Below are 23,664 nucleotides of genomic sequence, written 5' to 3' on the forward strand. Positions count from 1 at the left end.
AAAAGCCTTTTAAGCTGACTCTGAATAATACTTTTTTCTCCTGTACATCTCTGAAGCATTGATTGTCCCATCTGAAAGAGGTGGCAGGTGTCCAGGGTAACGAGATTTAACATCAGGTTGGTCAGGATGAGGAATGTTTTTACTGCTAGGTGTCTTGTTGAGTAGCAACTGGTCTCGTGATCCAAACTAATTGTCAGGAGTACAAGAGGAAGCCAGCTCTGCCTGGCTTTCATTGCATAAAATCATCCCGCTAATCCTAGCTTTCAGTAAGATCTTTTTGTAGCTGAAGTGCTATTGAAACTGAATTCAGACGGGAGTTCACAGAAGCAAGCTGTTCCTGTGGCTTCTTTCTGTATGTCCCACAGTAAGACTGTTCACTGTCTACTTCAGTAATGATTGCTTGTAGCAAACATTTTTTCTCATCTTCCTTTGTCTAAGAAAATGTTTCATTGTGCATGTGATTACCTGACTTCATTTGTGACTTCTGTTATCCCCAGAGAACTACAAGGATGCCTGGGATGTTTGGGCATAGAAACAGCAAAGATGAAAGTTCATTCCTATAAAATAATGCAGTATGCCTTTCCAGCAGTGAAATAAATTATTTGTGGAAATAGGAGAACTGCCCTCTTCTGTTTTAAATCCATTTTAGAGTCATGATGTTTATTGTGTAAGATGTTCCCAGACACAGATTTTCTTCAGAGCTAATACTTTGATGAAAGCTGTTGTCAAATAACAACAGGCTTTTAGCACAACTTTTCCCAGTAATGATAAAACTCACAGTTCAATATACATTACATCTATAATTTATAGCATTATGCACAAGCAATTGTCAGTAATAATTAGAAGCATAATGCTACAACTGCTTCATGCTTTGAATAATAGTATTTCTGAGTATGTTATCTGCTACTGAGTGAAAGAGTAATAAATCAAAGCAAGTTATGATAAGTAGAGTTGAGAACGCAATGGAACAACTTCTGCTCTTCAAAATAACTGCTAAGAACTACCCAGTAGATAGCCCTGCTCAGCACTGGTAAGCAGTGATTGATGTTAGGGCTGTCACTGTATGGAGGAGCTGGCACCAGAGGTGACTGCAAATTTGAGTGGCAAGAGCAGTGATTAAACTCAAAAACTGAAATACAGATTTCATACATTCCAAAGGATGGGTTCCTAATAATCCTTAATAGTTTAATGCTGACATGTTATGATTCTTCCCCTGTGTCAGCATCTCTAACAGCAGTGACAGTTGGAGCTGATGGACAAATAAGTCCTAAGTCTGTATACGTGGTACCTGAGCTCTGAGTGAGAAGAGCTAGAGTAAACAAGGATTTTGCATAGCAACTAGAAAAGAAGAAAGCTGATTTAAAAAAACGAGGAAAAAAGAAGGATAACAGATAAATCATCTTATGAAATATGGGAATGATGGTAGTGATGCTGTTGGTGAGTTCTTGGAGGTATGTCAGCAGTTGGTGTTTGACAGAGCTTGTTCAGGACCTGGTATCGTAGATTCTCAATAACTAAACCTTACACATAGCTGTTATTTCTGGACTGCCCGCTGAATGTTCAAATTGGAAGTCCATGAATGATCATCATAATGCCTACAAAAGTCTTGTGCAATAGATGCAGTAACTTACTACAGATCGTAAAACTGGGTCAGCAAAGATACTGGTGCTGGAGTCACCCAAAGAAAGACAGGCTGAGGTGAGGCTGGTATTTCTCACATACAGAGGAGTGTGAAATACCAGCAGGATCTTGGAATAAGCTGAAGACCTTCACTGCTCTAGTGGAGAGAGCCATTTTAGATTCTAATTCAATTGGATGCAACATGCAGCTATTGTGGGATACCGGCACTAGCCTAATTTGGGAACATCCATCCTGTAAAGGACACTCGAATCCAGGATCCTGACTTGCACCACTTCCAGTGTAAGTTTCTGTTGCGTGTGTAGTCCCAGGTTGAAGGATGAAGCAGTAGTTGGCAGCCTGCTACGACATCGGTGCTTCAGCACACAGAAGGCGGAACGGTGGCATTGAGGCTGCTGGCTGCTTTCTTGGCTCTCTTTGGTTCAGGGGAATGTCCTGTCTCTTTTCCTTCTTCTTGGTCATCTGAGCAGCTTGCAAGTCTTGGAAGGAAGCTTAAATATAGCAGAATGGGTTAGTGTCAGCTGTCTGAAACACGTGAGCACAGACAGAATATGCTTCGTTGTACTTGCGGTGAATCCCCTGCATCGTTGCCGCTCTAAACGATCCACTGTGCTCTCGCATGACCAGTTCTCGCTTTTCAAAGTAATGATTACAATCCACTTCAGATGAAGATAATTTCGGAGATGCGTAACAGGCCACTGCATAGGATCAGTTGTGTTCAGCAATCAGCAATGGGTTCCCCTCCAGTTTGCATTTTACAGCGCGGGCGCACGGAGCTGTTCTGCTAGCAGTGCAGGGGGAACTCGAATATTTAAGTTTGGATGAATTTAGACTCTAAACTCTTTAAGGAGAGTTGCTGTTTCTCTGTTAGTGGGTTATCCCTTTCAGTGGGAGTCCGTCAGTTTTCAGCATCGTGCAGATGACAGAAGGCTTGGCGCTGGTTAGAATCGTGTGCTCATCTTGGTGCTCTTAGGCTTTTCCTCTTCAAACGATTAAAAGTTTATCACACTGCAGCAGTAGGGACTGGGTTTTTTTATGCCAGATGTCTATCTCTGGATAAAGACTTTGGTTAATTAGAGCCAGGATTTTTTTTTGTCCGTGCAGTTCTCATTTAAATTTAATCATCCCTGAAAATGTGGTTTAATTTATGGGGGAGATCTTTCCTGTTCTTTAGAGAAGTGCTGCACGGTGTGGGCTGTTCTCCTCCAGCGCTGCTCTGTGTAGGGAGAGGAGTCTGCTGCCCTTAGTGTGGTCAGCACGGACAGCAGAGGTCTGTGCAGGGCTCCAAAAGTGATTCATTCGAGGCTGAATGGGAACATGCATGGGAATTTCTGACTTCAAATGGCGGTGTGCTGCTCAGTGCAAAAATGAAGTCCAATGAGCTGTTCACATCTGCAGCCCTGGGTGCAGACAGCAGGGTGTCCCCATTGCACGTGTGTGCTCTGATACCTGTGTAAGTGCCCTGTTTTATTTTTTGTTTCAGTGGCTCAGACTGCTTAATTTCAGTGTATGGTTTTGCTCACATTCTTAAAAAAAAAGACATTTAAAATGCTTTTACGTGAGACTTGAATCTTGCAGGTCATTGACACAGCACACTTCTTAAGCAATTAAGAATCCAAGTACTTTAATTTGAGTCTGTGTTCTATGTGATCTGCAGTGAGGTCTGCAAGTTGGCGAAGCTCCACATTCTTGGCCGGGCTGCCCAGAGAGGTTGTGGATGTTCCGTCCCTGGAGCTGTTCAAGGCCAGGCTGGATGGGGCCCTGGGCAGCCTGGTCTGGTATTAAATGTGGAGGTTGGGGACCCTGCCTGTGGCAGAGGGTTGGAGATTCATAATCCTTGAGGTCCCTTCCAACCACCCAGGCCATTCTGTGTGATTCAGTAAGGAAAACACTTATTGTGCTGTTAGTTCTCCCCAGTTCACAGATTTAGGTACTGAGAGGACAAAGCAGGGATTCTGCATATATGGATTCTCGTGTGATAAATGTAATTTTTTAATAGTCCAATTTTTTCTCTGTCTTCTATGCAGGTCACCATGAAAGCCAAACAAGTGAAGGACTCTGTGACGTATACACCAGGTATGTGCTGCCAGCTCCTCACCAACACTTGTAGGGAGCACTGTGTTTAGATAGCTGCATGCAGATGGGTGCATTCGGTCACTTTCAGCGTGTGTTCTGCAGAGACTCTTGCAGCCTGCTTTGCTAAAAACAAGGAGAAGACCTGACATACTCTGTGGGAATGCTGCCTTTGTAGCTACCTCCTCCCAGCCTTTCTTATTCAGTTTAGTGTGGGCTTTATTCAAAGGGACCGCAGCAGGCTTGAAAGGTGGGCCCAGGTGAACCTGATGAGGTTCAACACAGCAAAGTGCGAAGTTTTGCACTTGGGCTGGAGGAATCCCAGGCGTTTATACAGACCGCAAGGAGCGGTCCTTGAGAGCAGCGCTGCAGAGAAGGACCTGGGGGTCCTGATGGATGAAAAACTTAACATGAGCCAGCAGTGTGCCCTTGCAGCTCGGAAGGCAAATGGTATCCTGGGCTCCATCAGAAGAGGAGTGGCCAGCAGGGACAGGGAGGTGATTGTCCCCCTCTACTCTGCTCTTGTGAGGCCCCATCTGGAGTACTGCGTCCAAGTCTGGAGTCCCCAGTACAGGAAAGACAGGGAGCTGTTGGGAAAGGGTCCAGAGAAGAGCCACAAAGATGATCAGGGACTGGAGCACGTCCCCTATGAAGACAGGCTTGTTTCCAGGGAGCTGGGCTTGTTCAGCCTGGAGAAAAGAAGGCTGTGGAGTGACCTTATTGCAGCTTTTCAATACCTAAAGGGTATACAAACGAGGGGAATCAACTCTTTGAAAGGGTTGATAACTGCAGGACAAGGGCAAATGGTTTTAAGTTAAGGGAGGGAAGATTTAGGTTGGATGTCAGGGGGGAATTCTTTACAGAAAGAGTGGTGAGGTGCTGGAACAGGCTGCCCAGAGAGGTTGTGGATGCCCTGTCCCTGGAGGTGTTCAAGGCCAGATTGGATGGGGTCCTGGGCAGCCTGGTCTAGTGTTAGGTAATAGGTTGTTGGCCCTGCCTGTGGCGGGGGGTGGGAGCTTCATAATCCTTGAGGTCCCTTCCAACCTGGGCCATTCTGTGCGATTCTGTGATTCATTCATTTGTTGATGCTGTTCTGTTCTTGTTTGTCAGTGTGGTAATTTACTTGTTATTTCACATGTACCAGATGAGCTCATGACTGATTAAGTTCATTGCTTCATACAAATGCCTTGATTTCTGGATAAACGTGAGGAATTTAGCATGATCTGTAAGGGCTGCTCCTGCTCTCCGCACTGTTCTGAGTACCTCCTATTTGTAGTACCTCTTGTTTATGGTTTATTTATTTAGAAGTATAACAGCAGTGCTTTAAACAGGGGTCACCAGGCTCTCCGAGCTTAAAACCTTGGCCCAGAATTCCAAGAATGCCAAAGTCTCCATGAATCTACCAGACCACATCATCACACAGAGGGAAAGAGAGGAGGAAGAGGAGGAAGAGGAGGGGAACTTCAATCACAGCCCAGAACAGACGGATGCCCAAATGGATCCCAAGGAGGGCAGTGCTGGTGAGACCAGGCATCGCAGGCGGAAGGTTCCCAAAGCACCCGAAATGGTGCCAGCAGCAACAAAAGAGGGATTGGAGGAGAAGGGCAGAGGGAGACGCCAGAAGGATTTCGATAACACAGAACAGGAGAAAGAAAGTGATGATGAGAGCAGAAAAAGAGAGAAGAGCCGTGCCTTAGAAGAATTGTGGACTCAGAACCAACAGAAGCTTCTGGAAATGGCCTTGCAGCAGTATCCAAAGGGAACGTCGGAGCGCTGGGACAAAATAGCAAAATGCGTCCCTGGAAAAAGCAAGGTACAGTTATTGTTGTTAGAATTAGAATGTAAATGAAGAGGAAATGTATGTTCTACCCACTTATGGGTATCTTAAAGACTGAAGGGCAGTGCAGCAAAGTGAGGGCGTTACTTCACCTGTAGCCATCAGTCAAGACGTCAAACCATTGCTGTCACATTTGCTGATTACTGAAGGTATTTTCCATTAGACAGTTTGCTTAATATGTTACAGAAATGTTGAAGTAACTCCTGTTTCATTCAGAACACCTCCCTTTCCTATGCCCTCCAGATCTTCAGACAAATTACATTTTGAAACAGATTTTGATTCAGAGTTGGTAACTAGTTGTTGGTGACCCCCTTTGCTTGCATTTTTACCATACCCTTCTTGTCCTCAACAGCACACTAAGTAATCCAGCTGCAGGCTGTAAATGCTCTCTTTTTGCAAGTGTACTTTTTAAAATAGGATTGGCTGTGATTGATAGAGCTGTGCTAGACTCTGTCCGAGCTGTGCTAGCTCCGTTTGTTTGCTCAGTCATTGTAGCTGCAGAAAATCCTTATTTTACTTGTGCCAAAAACAGCGTGAGGAAGCAAGAGGTGTGGGCAGGGGCTGTAGGCACTTTGTGGCTCTGAAGCTGTGCATCAGTGCGGGATGGCAGCTGGTGCTGCTGGAGATGACTGCAGAAACTCATCTTTAATAGAGTGAAGCGCCTGCAGTGCGGCTCACACCTGAGTAACTGTTCTGGAAGGGCTCATACAAGACAACTGCATAACAGCTGCATTTGCAGGCATTGTATAGAAATAGCAGGCAGGGGTTTTCTTGGTGTGGTGTGCTCTCGGAAGAGAGAAATTACCCAGTAAGAAACGTCAATCAAAAGTTTGTTTTTCTAATCCACTTTTCACAGATGTAGATTATTCTTCTGAAATTCGCTGCATGAGTAACTTTGGTATTGCTTTAAGTTTTACCTGCATTATAAAAGTGCAGTTGGTTTGTTTTCTTCTAATTTATCAAATTAACATTTGTTTTCCTTTTAGGAGGAGTGTATAGCAAGATACAAGTTGCTTGTTGAACTGGTACAAAAGAAAAAAATGGCCAAAAGCTGAGTGCTCTGAGCAGAAGAATTTACATCGTCTTTGTCAAAATGGGGTTGTAAAACTCATATGCAGGAAACTGCATTTTGTACCTCGGTATTTCTATACGTCATGTGCCTTAGTAAAAGAAAGTATCAATAAATATTTAGTCATCTTACCAGCTCTTTTGTGTGTTGCAGAATGGAGGTGTACTTTTGTGTAGGAGCTGCTTACGTGGAGAGGTGCTGATGTCTTAAAGAGGAGTGGGCCTTCAGGTAACCCACCCCACTGAGTGCATACTGCAACATTGGTTACAGCCAATGTGGATACAGAATATAAAGAAATTTAAAGATCCCTCGTAATTTGGTATTTATATCTGCTGCATTCAGTATGGTTTGATTTCACATTTGAAGCACAGGCAGTAAGAATTACCATTCATTATTTGCTATATTGTATTTCATAACTTTGAAAAAATTATGCTAACTTTAAATATGAGGGTGGTGGGTACTTAATGGGCTGTAAAAGAGTATCAGCAAATCAGAACACTGATTATAGTATTTTGCAGAAAACATTAAGGATTGTTTAAAGAATTATTTATCATCCCCATTCTGATTTAAGCCAGGGTTCTGAGGAGCCTTTGAGTTTCAACTTAAAATTAAAAGGCAAAATCAGAAGAGCACATCAGAACTCAGGACTTGGAGCTTGATGGCCACAAATCCTCACTAATGTCCCAGCCTTCGTGCTGATACTATTCCTGCTAACAGTTCGCCCATTGTGCTGCTGCTGACAGACGGGCATCTCACCACATTTGTTCCCATTTCCGTAAAACTGTAAGGGAGAAGCGATGAGGAAAGGTGGCAGCCTTCTGTAATTGTTTCTTTACCACATGGAATATTTTTTGGTAATAGATGGAAATTAACCTTAGGCTGTAAGGAAGGAGTGGAATGTAACAATAAATAGCAGGGAAAAGAGTATGGACTTGATAAAAGCATCAAATTCTTCCCAGTGGAAATCTTTAAAACCCACGTAAGAGCTCTGTGTGAGACTTGACTGCATTACACTGAGTTCTAACTAACACCTTCAGCTTCTCTGAGTCCTAGAGCTTCTGCAGGGGGCGGCACACATCAAGGAAGTGCACACCGCTTATGGGTAAGAAACATTTTTGGTTAGCCCATTCTTACTGGGATACTTCAAGCAGCGTGCCTGACAAACACTGTGTTAATGCCAGTGTGACAAACACTATTTATCTGAAGGCATATCCTTAATGGTATGGCCCAGCTGCTCCTCCTTGTGTCACACCTGTCAGCTTGAATCTGAAGCAACAGAGGCACAGCATTTGTGGCACTCTGAGTGGGAATGCTGAAACACGGCATTGGCCATCCTGGATAGAGGTGATGGATGATCTGTGGCCGTCAGGCCAGGAGCACACCCTGCGCACAGCACAGGCCTGTGGAGGTGCAGAAGTAGCAGCAAGCTGGTTGGGGAAGGGACGTGCAGGAGAACTAACTGCCCCATGGTCTGCTCTTGTGTCACTGCATGGGGAACGGTTCCTATTGAACTGCTGCCAAAGACCAGCATCTTTGATGTCAGGATCTGCAAAGTTACTGAAACAAGGTTGGTTTTTGACTGCATCTGGCCTTCATGTGAACTTAGCTTTGATGTGGTCTCCTTCTACAAAGACGAGCAAATCAGTTTTGTTTAATGTCGAAAGAGTCCTTTTCATTACTTTCCTGCTGATTTTCTGTCCATCAGGAATACGAGCACTGTACAACATCCACCACTATCTTGGGCTTGTGACACCAGCTTCTGACACATTGAGAAGTTGAGACTGCCCTGAATTTGGCAATCTCACTCTACCTTTGTTGTTTTTATGCTACCCTGCATCTGTACAGGAAACAGATGGCAGAAATCAGGTAGGCCCTCTTGAAGAGTCATTGAATGGTTTGGGTTGGAAGAGACCTCTAAGATCATCTAGATCCAACTCCCTGCTCTAGGCAGGGACACTTCCCTCTTTACCACGTCCCTCTAGAAGAACATGCAGGGAAAAGATACTTGGGGCTGATACTTATCTCCGCCATAAGGATTTTAGATTCAGGTTAGATCCATAAAGCTGCGGGTACGTAACGCTCACTTCCACAACTGCAGTAGAAGGGATGCTCAGGATTACCTAGAAGCAGGTGGGAGCATCTTGGGCTGTTCTCCCCCTCCCTTCCTACCACTCTTCCTCAGCCTCTGCCCCAACTGCACCCAACAGTCACAATCAACAGTTATCAATAAGGGAAACTTTTCCAGAAGGTTCAGTTGCCAAAAAGCCACTGAACGGGGCGAGAGTTAGTGGTGACCCAGCTGTAACAAAAAGATGTTCTGTTAGTTCTGAGCTTGTTCATTTACCAGCCTTCTTTTAGGACTTCACTTTTCCACATTTGGAAATAGAAATGTTTGCTCCTCAGCAGAGGAGGCAGCATACAAATGCACAGCAGCTGCTTGTCCCAAAAGCTGTCTCAGTTTGAGGCCTGCGCCTGAGCCACAAGGAACAAACAATTGAAAGGAACTTCAGCACAGCTCCTGCTGTGTTTACCAACACCTGCATGGACAGCACACAAAATTTCTGGAAAGAAGTGAGCTCATTTTATAGAAAATACCATTCCAGCAACAACCAAAGAGCTCGATCATCTTAGCACAGGCACGGGGTGTCAGTGCAGCAGCTCACCTCTCACCCCTTGTGCAGTTTCACAGCAGCTACTCTCGGCAGAATGAAAGAGAAAGGTCTGCCAGCAGCCAAGAGCACAGCAGCACTGCAAGGAGAAGTTGAGTCCAGGAAGCACTGCGGCTCCACCCGTGGCTCCTGAAAGCTGAAACTGAGAAAGTTCTCTGCAGAGTTGCTGGAGGGAGCTGTAGCAGCCGGTGCAACTGCAGCCGCAGCGGGGGTGTTTTCTGCAAGACTCACATTCACACAAGCAGTGTGCAACTATAAACATAATTAAAGTTTATTAACAAAAGCTTTGTACATATCTTTTCATACACTTGGAATTTTACATCTAGTCAAAATAACAGCACATTTCCATCTTACCTTTTGTACAAATTGTTACAGAATATTCACCAGTGGGGCGAGAGGGTAAAATAAACCACCGGTTTGACTTTTGTAAAGTATCTACAAAAGTGATCTGTGACATCTTTAAAAAATTCCCCCGAACATATAAAAATAAATTATTTTTGCTTCTTCAATTAAATCTACTAATTAGAAATATTACAAATCAAAATATCAATGTTTTCTTATGAATTCTTCACAATACAAAACAGATTCACAAAACTTTATTTACAGAAATGAGGTAAGAACTGTGCAATGTTTAACTAAGAAACATATTGCAGAATTAACATGTTCTTCCAAATAAGTACACAGTGGAGGTCTAAATACAGCTGGGTCTCTTCCCCTAATAATTCCCACCGTAGCACTGATTAGTGGTCATTACCCCAATTTAACACCACGCTGCATAGAGTCACGCCATCACATCAGCCACCGTCGAACGCGAGCCCATCCGTTTCAACCATTGATCATGTCAGTGGGAAACCCTCACTCACTTTTTGGTAGTTTATTAGTGAAAAGCGACCCAGGGAACAATCTGCCTGAGCTATCTACAGTGGTACAAACACTTGGAGTAAAGGCAGAACGACAAGGCTGCTGGTGCAACACCGACTCTTCCTGCTGCTCACAAGGACACGTCTAGTGCATCATCAGCTGTTGGCAGCCATTCCAACGAAGCGGAGGTAGCAACAGGCACTTGGTTTAGGCCAAACACTACACCTAATTCTTCCAGTATGGCCTTCTCATCTGGTAAGAAAACTTTGTTGCTGGAACCAAACCAGTTCCTTTAAAAACCTCAGCAATCTAAAACCTACACCAAAATTAATTAGCTTTGGATTCCATACCGTAATTCTTACTCGGGAAAAACTCCCACTATGTAACAACAGGAATTTAAAGGAATAAAAGTTCAGAGTAGATTCCTTTGTGAGTCACATTTCCGAATGAGTGTGTGTGTGTGTGAAAGGAAACAACAAACAGCAAGTCCAGACAACTGCCACTGCCAGCTTAGTCTGAAGGATAGATTGCAACTGCAGCAGAGATCAGACGCTACGTTTGGGCTTCTGTGGAGCTTTTTAATTAACAAAACAAAACAAACCCTCCTGCTCCACAATCAAGGTAACGTGTGCCTGCAGACAGTTCTCTAGCCTCTAGGTTTTGACATTAGTACTGATAAGTCATGTGAACGTTTTTCTGTGGTTTAACTTGCACTCACTACCATTTTTGTACTGACAAAATAACTGGTTTGCAGAGTTTTATCTACTTCACAGTCTAACATTAAAAATTATATCCATTTTAGTGCAACAAGAAAGCAAATCAAAGCCTACCAAAAATATCCTTATGAAAATTATTAACCTTTTGCTGTGCAGTAAGAGTTCCTTGTTGCATTTCTTCCTATCTGCAGAAAGGAAAACTGCAGTTTGCAGGCAGATGAAGTGCTATCACAGCAGGACGTGCAGTTCTCAAGTATCACTCAAATGTCAACTCTTCTCTGATGCAACTGGTCCAGTTTTATCATTGAGCCTCTGTGTAAGAGAAAATACTTCTAAAAATCAGATTATAAAATACAGAGCTAAGTAAAACCAAACTGCAAATAAAGCGGAAATGAAATACACGGTACGCAAAGCAGATGAGGTGAACTGAATACAGCTATCTAAATAGTGGGTTGGTTACTTTTGCACAGTAAAGAGTAATTATGTATCACAGAATAAAAAGTGAGAAAGAATAATTACAGGAGCAGTACTACACCTGCAAAACTCACAGCTGGAGCTCATAATGCAGTGCTCAAGCTTGGCTTGTGCTTTCATTTCCAACAGGACTTTCTGTTCCCAGCTATTGGCCTGCCCTGGTGTCCCCACGATGGTCAAGAAAAACAGGTGGCCTTTGCTATCGACCACAGAGGGTTAAAATCTATCCTTTTCTAACAGCATAGAAATGCTATTTCCATTCCATCCCTGCCACGGTTGAGTTTCTATCATAAATTGTGGGAAAGACATTTCCTGTAAATACTGAACCCAACTGAGCAAAAGCCTCATTTCATCTTCTGAGCGCTCAGAGATGTCTGAAAAACCTCTTCCAATTTGAAATGAGGTTCAAACATCCAAACTTTCTGCAAATGGAGAGTTTGCTTTAAATTCTTCTCAGATTAAAATAGTTCAACAATCAAATGTAATCTCTCTCAAATCTAACTTTTTTTTTTTTTTAAAAAAGCAATTTCAAAAAATACATATATATTTCTAAGGGTTTCATTTAGAAGATGCACTCAGATTTCCTTGAACTGTTTACAGCTAACTCTTATAAGAAGAAAAATATAACTAACAGCACATTGGTAAAATGACTGCTGCCTGACCATCGTCTCTAGAGCCAGTAAGAGCCATTTCAAACCATTCAAAGCAAGCACATCACATAAAATGGTTTGCTCTGGTGCAAAGCAAATGGAGGGTCTCAATCTCATTCACTACCAATTTTCATAAAATGGAGATAAATTTGAAACATACAAGAACTTACACAAGAAATACACAAGAACATAAAAGAACTAAAAGGAGCCAAAGCACTGAGCAAATTCCTGTGATACAGCCCTTCTGCTCCTTCATCTGCTGACCAGGAAAGATGACCTTACCATATAATGGAGGTTGCAGTATGGTTTGCAACATCACAGTAAAGGACCAGGCTGGGAAGCAACAATGACGACACCCACACAACTTAGTAAAAGCAAAGGCCCCTATTTCTGAACAGAAGGGAGCTGTATTTAAGAAAACCATCTCGAAAATTCATCATCTTTTGTCTCTCTCCTTCTTTCTAGGTAAGTACCATTTGCAGCCCAGCTGCCCATGGTGCCCCTAACGTATTCTCAGGCTCTGCAAGTGGGGAGCAGAGTGGGCAGCCAATGTGGCCCCAAACTCTTCCCACCTACTGTTGCAGACAAGCTTCCTTTTTCTCGCTACTGTTGCCACTTCAGGAGTCCTCCAAGAAATACTGAAACTTTGTCTTCCTGTTCTACTCCTCTTTTGATTTTACAAGTTCCATATGCTCCTTCCCTTCATCCTCTCTTATCTTAATTGCACGACCCTCAGAGAATGAAGTCTATTCTTTCACTCCTTGAAGAGTAATAAAGAAAGAATTCGTCCCTTGGGGATGGAGGTTACAGGGCAAAAGTTGAAGAAAATGGAACATCTTTGCTGGAAAAAATGTCTTGCCTTTTTATCTGTCCAAGAAAGGTTTTATTACTGTAACAAGCAAAGGAGGAATTGCTTAGCCTCCCAGTGTACAGATTCACTTTCCCATGCCAGACCTAAGACACACCAAGACATAACCATTCTCCAATTACATATTTCACTGTCCCAGCAATGGGTTCCTCATCTCTCAAGCTGTCAACCAACTCCTGCAGCTCAGTGAAGAAAAGTTCTTCAAGTACAGTAGTAAGAGGAAGGACCAATACAATGACATGCAAAGCTGGGGAAGGAGGAGGGTTGAGGACTGGGTTATGGTGTTACAAGAGGAAGGCAGACGTCACTGGACTGGAGTCCTAACTCAGGAAGCAGGAGCGTGCAACAGGGCGTCTAGATATGACTACAAGATATCTGTCACCTCCAGGATGTGTTCTGAAGCTCATTAACTGCGCCTCAAAGCTTCAGAAAAACTAAACGTCAAAATAAAAAATAATTAAAAAAAATCTACATCCTTGAGTTGTGAAACATGCACATAACTTGCTTCCTATCACTTAGTTATGTTATGGAGATACTTCATTGAAAACGAGGTGAGAAATATACTTACTGTCACCTTCTGAGCTGCATTATCTCCGTGAATTGTCAGGAATGGGTTGGCAGGAGCTGCATTAAGTGGCGATGCCTGCGTGCCTGAAAGTAAGTTGTTTATGGGTATCTGTGCTCCTCCAGTAATCTGCAGTTGCTGTACTTCGGACTGATGGTGGTGTTGGTGGTGGTGGTGTTGCTGTACTAGCTGATACAGAAGGGCCTGATGTTGTTCCTTGAGGAATGAGACGGAGGAAGGGGGAGGGGGAATAATCAAGAATTAGTTACTGAGTAATAGCTTCTCGTTGGGCTCTTGCGTATCCTCCATCAGCACAACCCTTAACCTAATCCCAGCTGATTAATTTTACACTAACAAGGTTCCACAAGACTGGAGAAAAGGTAAGAAAGTGTCTATAAAACTTCCTGAAATCAGTAGCTCAGCAGAAGTTCAGCTAAGCCTGCTGGCTTCAGCAAGTCCCTATCAAAAGAAACACATCTAAGAAGAATATTAAACCATTACTAACAGTGCACAACTGACAACACAAATAGTGAAACCAGTTATCTATGACGTGTCACTACTGAAAAGGGGAGCAAAGACAGCTCATGGTGATTCCCAAAATGTTTCACACTGCAGTCCTAGTGGTGATAGAGCTTCACTTTGCATATGTTAGAACCAATAAATGGTCTCGGACCCCACTGCCCACAGCTACTGCTGAGAGACGCACAGCACCAGGCCCACAAGGGGCAAAATGGGACTGAAGGGGTCAGGGAACAATTCTGACAGCAATACATGCAGCCCAGTAGCATTCTGCAATCTAGTGTGACTGACATCCTAAAAGACTAAACAACTGAAAATGTTCAAAAGCTGTAGTATCAAGTTAAACACATGCCTAATATTTGTTTTAGGGTAGGGAATCTATTCACGCCTTAGGCTCTACAAGAAGAATAAGTTACAATTAACTGGAAAACTTACGGATGTGAGTTGCTGAGTACTTAGTAATTGCTGGAATTGCTGGTGCTGTTGATGGAGTAGAAGTTGTCTCTGTTGGTCAGGAAGTAATCCTAGTCCTGAGGCACTGCAGGGTATGAGAGTGATACTGAAGTTTATATGAAAGCATGGGAGTTTTTCACTTCAGCATTCCACTGAAACAAAGAAAATCTTTATACAAATAGACAGTTCCTATTTAGCATTTTGACTCCATAATGTCCGATATTAAATCCTGATTATTTGCATTTCTGATACACACCCAGACACCATCAATCTAGTTAATGCACCTTTTCTTCTCATTTATTTTGAGCAATGGCAACACCTTACCTGTAAGTCAGGCAGCTCAGTAGATGTAGGCAGACCTAACACTACTATGTGCGTATTATTTTAAACCTGGATACTAACTACCACTTTTCAAATCACCTGGAACACAGCCTTCCTATGACAGCTCTTGCCAGCCTTTAGAACTTCCATACCTGTTACCAAAAGCTGTATGTCTGTCACTAAAACTAGTATTTGTTTCCCAACTGAAGGAACGATTGCCAGGCTCACATCCATCTGTCATACTAGAGCAAAGCCCTTTCTCCTATCCTAGGTCTTTGACCTACTCTCATCAAATTCAAATCCCTCAAGCTGCTTCTCAATTCGCCTCTTCTAATGCAATCTTCTACTTTTTCTAAACATGCTGTCTACCACATAGCAAGCTGTACCAACAATTTGATTAGTACTCAAATCATTAAGTGCTGCCAATGGCAGCCTGACACAGAAGGCATCTCCTTCAGTCTGCTGTTGCTGCTGCACTGCAGAGGCAGAGCAGGCAGCTGGCCATGGTAACCTCCTAAACTGCATTAAAACAACCACAGCCAACCAGGGCCAGCATGGAGCTGTCCTTGCTCTAAAGTTGTCCCACTCTGGTGCAGAACTGCCAAACACTTATTCCAAAGCCACAGCCTCTAAAGGACTGTCTTAGGATGTATATATGCTTCAGTTAGCGTAAGCTGTCTCTTTTCCTCTCGGGCTTCTGCGCATCTTCATATGAACCTACACTCATCAAATTCGTCACCTTCCAAATCTCTTCAAAAACATTATTAGGTACCCACAAAATAGTCAATAAAGTTGTGTGTGTGCACATGCACTTGTTTGCTTTTAAGGCACAGAAGCTAAGATTTACTTTGTCCAGGTTTCTTTTTAATTGTCATTTTTTACCATATTCAAATCTATTACTGTTGCCTACGCCTTGTCTGTAATTTAGCAAGGCACATTCAGCCCTGAAGTGGATCAATTGATGCTGCCATGGAATCGAGCTGGCAGCCTCTGCACCTGGCTGTGACATTCCTCTCTCTGCCCCTATAAGACTTTCTGCAGCTATTTAGGAAATCAGGTAGGGAACTGATCCAGCTGACAACTGCTCTGGAAATAAAGGGTTTCTGCAGCTGTGCCAGTTCACTGTGGGACCAGCAGCATGAGGATGGTTTTTGGAACAGACAACCAGGGAGACAGCTGGACTTATTCTTTTGGTACCAGCATTAGTTTTTACTAGGTTAAAACACCCACCAAATTACTAAGGTGTAGTTTTGTGATTGGTTTAAGCTGATCTTACTAAGCTTATCCTGCTGCTGAAAGGTTAAGTATTTCCCTTTCAGCTCTACGTTGTGGTCCCTCCCCTCATCCTTGCACAATGAGCTGCATCTCATGGGAATCGAGCTGAAAGCTAAGCCAACACAAAATGCACTGCAAGACCATCCGTTAACGTGGAGGAGGTCACTGTGTGAACGCACAAGCACTGGTACCAGCATGAAGCTGCGCGCAGGATGACCAACAGGACAAGAGGATTGCTGGCTGTCATCAGTAGTAAGAAATTACATCTGCACAATCAGGTTACTAAGTCTTCAGGGCGCACTCTGTCTTGACTCTCCACAGCGTCAGCACACTGCAGCCCCATTCCTTGACGCTTCTGCCTTTCACTTGGAGCTAACCAGCCAACTAGCAGTAGCACAGCCTTCTCTATTGCTGGAACAGGGCATGTGACAAATCAACTTTGCTTCGTGTTTCACTGGATGACCTCAGAGCTGTGGGAAACGCTGGGCTGCACTACATTTCCCACAGTCACCAGCACAACATTTGTTACTCTCTCCAAGTTCTCAAAGCTCTTCTGCAATGCTCTTCTCCCCAAGCCAAGAAATCCGTTCTCCTGATCTCGTGTGCTCTGTAGAGCCTTCTGCCTCTGATTAACCTCATAGATGTACTGTATCCTTTCAAGAAACTGTACAATCAGAGGTGTACGCAACATTCAAGCTGCAGACACGCCGGGATTTAAGGTGACATAATGGTGGAGACCATTTGGTGTTCTATTATTTCCCAGTAATTCAAGCTATGTTTATTATTTTCACCTCTCCAGGGAAACTCTCAGATTTCCCTCCTGACTGTAACAGGAAAAAATAAAGCACGCCATCTAAGAGGAATAAGGTACAACTGTTTTTCCCCGCATGTATTTGTCTTCCAAATAGCAACAACAGTTATTAGAAATCATTTCATTCAGTTTTAAATTTAACTGTAGCAAAAATGTTTGTAACAGTAGCAAAAAAATAAGCATCTTCAGCTTGTCTAGTATGATCATTATTTTCCTCTTTTTACCTCACTTTTTCTATACTGGAGTAAGTCTTTTCTGCTAGGTTTTCTTTTCTCCCACTGATAAAAATTTTATTTTTTTTTCTGTTTTACCTTAGCACTTATTTTTTCCCAGCTGCTGCCATCCTTTCTCCACTCTGCCTTCCCTTCCTGCTCTACAGAGGCACCTAAGAGAAGTATCCACAAGCAGCAGCTGAAACACATCCAGATACAAAACTGCCAAAAAACAACTGTGTGGCTCCTGAGCATCCTGGAAGAGGCAGCTCGCTGCATGTCACCACAGAGCTTTCTCCAAATCAGATCAGTCTGGAATGTAAAATTTGCATCTTTTGCTCCTCATTGAAAGGTCTGTGATCAGTCTGAAACTCACTATCATCCAGTCTTCTCAGATTGCTAGCATGTAAAGAAACAGTCCTATCTTCTCCCTCAGATCAGTTAATACCTGGTAGCACGCAATCTCCATTAAGCTATTTCCCCCCAGAGAAAGGCTGAGTATTTTTCTCTACTGAATGAACGTAGGCTTCTACCTATAATTTGAAACTCTCCCAAACAGGAGTGTGTAAATCAGTGTTTTCATACCTCCCCATGTCCCACAGTTAACAGAGAGCTTGTGTGAGTAAGAACAATACGTAGAGTTTCTCACATGAAACTGAGCAGATTCTGAAGCTGGGGAAGTTACCACAAGTAGCGATGTACAGGAACATCTGGGAGGTCTTCTGATTATAGAGCAATATCAAAAAAAAAAAAAAAGCTAGAAAGTTGGATTGAGTTCCCAGTTTCCATCATCTTGGGGGATTTAAACCAGCTCCAATACTGCTTGCCACCACAGCATCTAACCGCGCTCAGAGAGCTGCGAACAGCACGGCAGCAGCCCTTCAGGCCAGCCTGTGCCTTTGACAATTTACCCCTCCCACTCACACAGTTCAAAGAGCAGTGATACTTAGAGGAATTTAGCACTGCCCAGCAGTCAGATCCTCGCCACTGAAACAGCACCGGCCTCCGGGGTAGGAGGAAAAAACGCTGTCGCATGTTGTTTCACAAACAGTGATCACAGCCAATGGAAAATACTTACAGATTATTTTTTTTCCCATTTTTAATTCATCCAAAGTCATCCCAGAATCCTCTCACAACTTAGTTTTAGTTTAAAAAAGGTTGTTTCTTTCATGTTTTTTCAAGAACGTTGTCAAATGAATAACTGAAGAGACAGGACCAAGGAATGTATGTATTGCTACAACAATCATTCTAGCCCTAGCAAGCCTCAACTTTTTTCCTCTAAATACAGAAGCAGAAATAGTGAAAACTCATAAAAAATGGGGGGTAATGACAATAACACCTCAAAAACAGCCCAGCAAAAAAAGCCATAGGAAAATTAATAAGGGAGCAGTGCAAAAAGACATCATGCCAGAGGAGAAACACAGAAATCAAAATGCTGACAAGAGAAAGAAACAGAGGAATGGAAACGCTGACAGAATTATACATCACAAACTTGTTGCAGTACGAATAGGGAATCACGGGAATATTCCAGACTATGACAGAAGATGGGGTGAGAGCTGACCTACAGGAGCCAGCTGCAGCACTGCTGAACCAGAGCAGTGCTGCCAAGGATACAGACGTGCTCAATGGGGACAGCACTTACGATGGATGTAAGAGAGACAAAAACTTCTGCACTATCGACTGAACTAAATTATCTCTGTAGTAACAAAAAGCGTGTGAGACAACACCAGCACAAGCAGTGTGTCCTGGCACTACCTGCAAGCAGAAAGCATGATACAACTTGTCAGTATTACTGACTGTTCCGAGACTTTCTCACTACAAAGGACTCCTCACACTTCTGGGGAAGGTAAACGAAAATTCTTGTATTCTTCCAAGATCTCTGATACACAAGAAAGGAAAAAATAAGAAATAAAAAGAAAATACCTACTCTTTAAGGAAATGTCTGTTGTTTAATCTACGAAATGCTATGTTCATATACAATGTAAACTAAAAAAAACACCGAGCAACCCACAATAACTTCAGTAAAAATACTGTAACATATAAGTACACACAGAAGTATCAGGTTTTACAAGCCTGCTGAAGCAATACCAGGCAGCAACACTGTACAAGAACATTCACAAACTGCCAAAAGAACAGTGAGGAAGGAAACCAGAAAAAGAAGCTACAGAAGCAGGAATTCCTTGCACCATTCCAATCACATTCCCTCTTTTGGGGGGTAATCCAACATAATCTCCAAAAATAAACTCAAAGACAAGTAATTCACTCTCCCTGTTTGCAGGCATTTTTTCTACAGATAGATGTATTTCTCCTTCCTAAGCAAAGGCAATGCAAGGGATGGGGGAAGGGAAGCAGGAGTTATCAGGAGTTCTGTGAATGAATTATCCCCGGCTCTGCTCTACCCCAAAACACTTCCAGACCAAGCAGCCCAAAGCCTTCCTGGAAAGCAGCTTTCTCCTTTTGTTACCCATTTACCTTGCATCTCAAGCAGCAGTTTTGTACGCTTTTGGCAAAAGGGTTGTCATGAATACTCAGACACAGAACTTTTTACACATTTAAAAATCCTTAAGAAAATGACTTGAAAAAATTAATTTAGAGACATACACCAAAAACCAAAAACCCCATGCAGCTGCACCACTGCTCTGGTTAGCTGGGCCTATTCCCTCACTAACTACACGACCGTATACTAATCCCCTTCTCCCTCCCCTCCACCCCCCACAACTGCAACAAACGGTAGCTCTCCCAGTGCTACTTGAATCCTGGAAGAAGAATCGGCAAGACAAAGAATATTGTTTTCTGAACTAAAAATAGATCTGAAACACATCTGCATAATTGCATTTGTTTTAGAACATGACTATTAAAAAAAACAGAAATAAAAGGACATAGCAATGATTCACAAAAGCTGAACAGAAAACATCTTTAACATAACTATTCATGCTTCTCCCTTCTGCTTACTTTCTTTCACAAATCAGTTTGACAGCTGCAGGCTGAAGAAGAAAACGTACCTTTTTTACAGAGAGTGTTAAAAAATAAAACTAAACTGAAGAAGAGGAGACACTACCAAGAAAAAGATAAATCAGCAAATTCTTACCTGTTGTTTAATGTAGTTGGCAGAGGATGCGTTGCATTGGGTGGCACGGTTGCATGAGTGAGAGGAGAAGGGTTCTGTGATATTGTTGCTGGGGTCTGAATTACCCCATTTAAAGCCCCTACAATTCCATTGATTGCCAGCTGGCTGGCTGGCAGCGCTCCAATTATTCCACCCACACCAGGCACTGCAGGAATGGTGGAGGTTACAGTCTGCATACCACTAGCTAGTGCCCCCACTGTCACACCATTGACCTGTTGAACTCCCGTGACTCCTGAGCCTTGCTGAGCTGGACTCTGCCCAGCAGGTGGTGGAGTGGAAAGAGCTGATGAACTGCTGGTGCTTTGTCCGCTGGAGGTTATCTCCTGGTGTAAAAACAAACAGCAAAACCCTCTCAGCTGCTTAAAATTTCACATCGCAGCAAAACAGAATGACTACGGTGAGTTAACTCGTAACAAGTTTAAGTTTAGAAGAAAGAAATAAGTATTACCTGACTTAACACAGGAAGGGAATTGTCCGGTAAAAAACTGTTTCCCAGATGAGGGCTTTTGCTGCTGTTCAAGGAATCGGTGCTGGGTGCTAAAGCAATTATTGCAGAAAACATACAGCGATTAAATTTCGGTATCACGTAAAGAGATTCAGAATAATTATTTCAAAATAATGCCAGAGGCAAACACAGAAAACGTAAAGTCAACCTCAGAATCACTGCTGAACGGTAAAATATTAACTACATGATTAGTGAATCAATAGATTCAAGCAGATGTGCTTCAGACTACTTCAGTCTGAAAAACAAAAAGAAAAACAAACTGCGCTGAATCAAGTAATTTATACATGTTTTCCAATTGATTTTAAACATCGGAGGTATTTTTTTAATCCCCACATCAAGAAGTACTTATTCTGTTCTCATAATACCTTCTGTCAATGGCATGTGCCATTATTTCATATAAATCATTCTAATCACTTCCACACTTCCATACTCCACTTACCTGCTTGTATGGGAAATGCATGTACTTGATGAGAAGGGCTAGGATTTGAAGTCAGTGTTGGAAAGGGCACTGAAAGCTGTGCATTGAGAAGCTGAAGCCGTTCCTTTTTAGCAGTCAGATTCTTGATCTGCTCTTCCAATCTTCTGTTTTCAACCTGAAGTTGGTGTAACGATTTAAGCATTCCTAAAACTAAGATAAAAACACGGATGTTATCTTTCATGATCACAGAGTTTTTCTTCTTTCAGTAAAAAGTCACTCATGGTGACACAACATTGCCCCTGACGTTTAGAAAATGAATAATGCTAATGTATATATTACAAAATAGGACAAGCAACTAGAACTATATGTGAAAACAAAGGCAACATTATCAATGAGAGATGACAACAAATTTGAATTCAACTGGACCAATCTTGTGCAATTTGAAGTATGGAAAAAAGTATGTAGCATGAGATAGTAATGGCGTGCTGTATCCACACCACCCTACTATACAGGGGGTCTCAGCACTGGGGCTGACATTGAGTAAACGTAAGTACACAACCACGTCACTCCACAACCAGAATACAAAACCAGTAGCAGAAGTTGAGAGCTTAATTGGGAAAATTCTATTTCAGGTGTCATATTCAAATATTAAACGCCATCAAAACAGGAAATGTTTGGAAAATACGCATTCAAGTAACGATCCAACCAACCAGCTACACCTATGTAAAAACAAACAAGAGTTTGTGAAAATGGAATTATTATTTTAATCTGCTGTACACTGATACCCAAACTTAGATTAACAATGACAAGATTTCATCCGTTGTTAAGCTACCACGACCCACCTTGCAGGCAGCGCTGTCCCATTTGCTTTGAGTGGCGATCTACAAATCACCCAGCAGGGAGCACTGTGTGAGCACTCCAGTTACCACCCCCTTTCTTTTTCCCCCTTCTTTTTCTTTTTTTTTTTTTTTTTTCCCTCCAGATAAAGGGCATCATCTTCTGTACTAACATGATATTTTAGCAAGCTCACTTTCCTCAAACTCTGATTTTGTTTCAGAATGCGGATTTCCCAACTAGCATTAGAGTATGACTGTAAAGGCACAAGGATAGCCATTTATTTCTTTTTTAAATTCTAAATTGTATTTGTTTAACATGACCTCTGGGCCTACTACAGACATAAGTCTACTGGTATAGGCACATCTGGTCATTTCCCAAGGATTTAGCTTTTATCCCTCCTCTTCAAGAACATACAAAGGAACCCTCAGTGAGCCCAAATGAGATGCAATAAGACTTAGCTAAACCTGTCCTCCAGCTATCATGTTTAAAGGATTATCCCTGCATGAATTTCCTCACAATTAGCATTTTTGTCAGGATACCATTCATAAAAATACCAACTAGATACCACTTTACACTACTATCAAGAAGAGTAACACATTCAATAAAATATAATACAAAAAAAACAAACAGGTTTTTTTGTTTTTTTGTTTTTTTAATATATTCAATCATTGCCTTAGATACTGACAGTTTCTAGAATATCGAGATCCAAGTGATCTACTCATCTCTTCTGCACTTCACTATTCACTCTGAGACTATTCCAAGCTACTAAACATAACTGGAAAAAACAATTTGCTTACTTGGAAAACTTCCTGAGAGACACAAAACACAGCAGGACACCTGCCCAACATTTGTAAATGTATCTTTTAAAAAACAGCAACAGAAATGGCAGTTTCTTAAATCTAATAATAAAATTAATAAAAAATTACCAGCGTAAATCATGTTACGTGAAACAAACTGTGATTTACTAATCCATAGTCTCCAAGAGCTCTGCACATTTGCAGCAGTGGATCTAAGAGTGCAGGATGTTTTCAAACTCCACAGCCAACCAGCTGGATCTACAATGCACTTCCCCTGGCCTGACACGATTTCCCCGTTTGTAAAAATGTAAAGACAGACCTCTCTTATAATCCACTGTCACACTAACATCTACACTGTAATTCAACACTACATTTACATTTCTGTTTCTAACAGAAAATAAGTCTTTATAAAATTCTTGGACAATGACTGCGTGGCAGTTATGGATAACACAGGTAACAGACTGTCTCGGAACAGAATGGGAGTACTTACTGTCACTGGGGGTGCCTTGTTCCAGTAAGAACTGTTGTCCTTCGCTCCATTGCCTCTCCAAAAGCTGTTCTATGCTGGCTGCTACCGGGGGCAAACTGTCCCCACAATTGTTTCCTGATTGGTCATAGCGGACCTGCAAGCTGCTTACAGGGGATCTGTTGAAAATATTGCAATTTATTGTTTAAAGAAAGTGACTTAAGGAAATGTATTAGCAAAAACCTGTTGAAGGTGGTTTGGTTTGGTTTGTTTTTTAAACCTTGTATCAGCCCTTAGCACCTACAAATCTTATACTTCCAAGACTAAGTTAATTCATCACAACACCATGAACTCCTGGTTCTCACTGCCAAGAGTTTCATTAAAAAAAAAAAAAAAAAAGTAATATTTCACAGCATGACAGCTTATACTGGGAAAACACAACAACTTCTTGCATAGAGAATAAGTAGCATCGAACTGACATAAAACATTGCACTAAATTATAC

The 23,664-nt window shown here is 42.3% G+C and overlaps 2 protein-coding genes across 6 annotated transcripts in view; one reads left to right on the plus strand and one right to left on the minus strand.

Annotated features, from left to right (window-relative positions):
- Window positions 1–6,748, plus strand: part of DNAJC1 (DnaJ heat shock protein family (Hsp40) member C1) — a 94,026-nt gene extending 87,278 nt beyond the window's left edge. Inside the window, exons 10-12 of the mRNA XM_085227290.1 lie at window positions 3,666–3,714; window positions 5,043–5,524; window positions 6,535–6,748. Of these exons, the coding sequence (XP_085083416.1) occupies window positions 3,666–3,714; window positions 5,043–5,524; window positions 6,535–6,603 (600 nt within the window). The 3' untranslated portion in view covers window positions 6,604–6,748. The remainder of the gene's footprint in view (window positions 1–3,665; window positions 3,715–5,042; window positions 5,525–6,534) is intronic.
- A 2,785-nt stretch (window positions 6,749–9,533) lies between these two features.
- Window positions 9,534–23,664, minus strand: part of MLLT10 (MLLT10 histone lysine methyltransferase DOT1L cofactor) — a 114,020-nt gene continuing 99,889 nt past the window's right edge. For 4 of the 5 annotated variants that reach the window (XM_085227286.1, XM_085227284.1, XM_085227287.1 and 1 more), the window contains 7 exons: window positions 23,186–23,340; window positions 21,083–21,271; window positions 20,587–20,675; window positions 20,100–20,461; window positions 14,375–14,477; window positions 13,424–13,636; window positions 9,534–11,192 (listed from right to left, as the gene is read on the minus strand). In XM_085227286.1, coding sequence (XP_085083412.1) covers window positions 11,124–11,192; window positions 13,424–13,636; window positions 14,375–14,477; window positions 20,100–20,461; window positions 20,587–20,675; window positions 21,083–21,271; window positions 23,186–23,340 — 1,180 coding nt within the window. In that variant the 3' untranslated portion in view covers window positions 9,534–11,123. The remainder of the gene's footprint in view (window positions 11,193–13,423; window positions 13,637–14,374; window positions 14,478–20,099; window positions 20,462–20,586; window positions 20,676–21,082; window positions 21,272–23,185; window positions 23,341–23,664) is intronic. The other variant, XM_085227285.1, reaches the window with a different exon arrangement.

Source organism: Meleagris gallopavo, chromosome 6, assembly GCF_905368555.1.
Source record: "Meleagris gallopavo chromosome 6, MGAL_WU_HG_1.1, whole genome shotgun sequence".
In the NCBI taxonomy this organism is placed as follows: domain Eukaryota; kingdom Metazoa; phylum Chordata; class Aves; order Galliformes; family Phasianidae; genus Meleagris; species Meleagris gallopavo.